Raw genomic sequence first — 1,820 nt, forward strand, 5'->3', positions numbered from 1 at the left:
CCACCCACTAAATACACATACACACCCTTAAACTTAAACTCACGAACAGTTGAGTTCCATTCGACCACCATCGACGACGACTGTCTTACCCCATCGCGTTCTCCCAAGCTAGAGCCACTGCCATCGCTGAACGTACTTGAATCACCAACACTCATTATAATTTTTGAAAATCCCAATCGTCAAATTTTTAGCACGTTCTCCCCCAAATCAATTTGTTTCAGAAACCGAAATGGGTAAAGTCTGGTGAAACCGCACGCGTCGGTGGAGGGAGGACCGAGGGAAGACCTCGAGACGTGCGAGTCCCAACTATCCCATAGACCCCGGTTTTCTATAGGTGGGGCCAGGCCAGCCCGGGCCAGAGCTCAGCCCTCTACACCGTCCACTACACTGAGTTCAACCAGTTCCACAGCGGCTGGTCTCATCGCAGCGAGGGGAGGGGCGAGGGACGAACAACTGCATTGCCTTGTCTTTGAAGCTTTGAGATAGCCGAGCTCATCGAGTCCACTGTCTCAGAAGGAAAGGCCAGTCGAAGTCGAGCGCGAATGGTCGAAACGACATCGACTATTTTGCGCCGCTCACTCGAACCAAAACCGTTACTTTGCTTTCTATTACTATCAATTTGACGGTACCGTACCGGTGCCATAGGTACCGACATTGTTCCAATACTGAGCGGAACAGGGCGTATGGCCATATCCGAAACCGGAAGAGTACGAAACAGTAGTTCAAATGCTCGCATCACAACGTGACGGCAACGAATCGCTAATCCACATTAATAGAACAAGTAGAGTGCGCTGACAAGATAAGCGAGTCCTAGAGCACTCGCCCGGCCCGCCTAAAGATGACAACAAAAAAAAAAGAGACAGGGAAGTTATCTCGGCCATCGTACCAGACCGTTGGTTGGTGGTGCGCCAAACAAGACGACCACAACACTGTTGCAGTGTGCGTGCCCGGCATTCCAAGATGTGCAGTCTTCATTCTAAAAATCTGCCTCTCCCTATTCTTTTACTCCCGCCAAAAAGATGCCCTCCCCATCGTTTCTTCTAACATTACAACTAGCCTACACTGGAAACGCAAGTGTGTGAATGTCGCACACTTGTAGGTGTGTGAATTCCCATTCATACACTTAGGGATTGGGTGAATTTTTCATTGGAATTCACACACGTGTTCCTCCATGTGTAAGAATGTCGTTCACACACCTACAAATATGCGACGGTTACACTCTCACTCGGGTTTCCGGTGCACGCTCGGGACTCACCTCGTCCTGGGCCGAGACGAACGACTCCGGGGTGGACATCATCCCCGTGTTGGTGTTGGAGCGATACTCGGACAGCGAAGCGGCCACGCTGCCCGCGCCCCTGGCGGAGCTCTCCGCCTTGAAGAGGATGGACCGCTGCAACAGACATCATCGGAGGGAATGAGCATGAGCACGTGGACGTCGTGGACCGCAGCGTCCGCAAGAGGGATGAGGAAAAAGTGTCTCGCCTGACGACGGACCACCGGCCGCGACGTGGGCCTTATCTACGGAGAGCTGGGCGGTCGAGATTAAGATTTGAGCTAGGCCCGGGCGAGCGAACCGATCCTCACGACGCCAATGGCACCAAAAAGAGAAAATACATTGTTTGATTCAAGGGAATTTCGCCTGAAAATGAGCACAAGGATTTGGTGTACTTTGGGGAAACTTCCTGAACATCAGCAGGAAACCTTTGCCCTGGGTGAAGGGTGGTTTCTTTGGATTAAAGTAATTCTTTATCTTCCGAGTTCCCCGAATCAAAGAAGCCGTTTGCCTGCCTGCGCCTTGTTTACCGGGGAGTGGCGGGAGG

General features: G+C 51.9%; 2 protein-coding genes across 7 annotated transcripts in view; one reads left to right on the plus strand and one right to left on the minus strand.

Moving 5' to 3' along the window:
- Positions 1-1,820, minus strand: part of LOC113206606 (mitoguardin) — a 100,008-nt gene that overhangs the window by 10,575 nt on the left and 87,613 nt on the right. The window contains exon 5 of the mRNA XM_026422765.2: positions 1,256-1,390. Within this exon, the coding sequence (XP_026278550.1) occupies positions 1,256-1,390 (135 nt within the window). The remainder of the gene's footprint in view (positions 1-1,255; positions 1,391-1,820) is intronic.
- The window catches only part of LOC113206644 (lysozyme 2-like), a 13,928-nt gene that overhangs the window by 2,519 nt on the left and 9,589 nt on the right, over positions 1-1,820 (plus strand). The window lies entirely within an intron of this gene.

Source organism: Frankliniella occidentalis, unplaced genomic scaffold (genome assembly GCF_000697945.3).
Source record: "Frankliniella occidentalis isolate FOCC.00 unplaced genomic scaffold, Focc_3.1 Scaffold42, whole genome shotgun sequence".
NCBI lineage: Eukaryota > Metazoa > Arthropoda > Insecta > Thysanoptera > Thripidae > Frankliniella > Frankliniella occidentalis.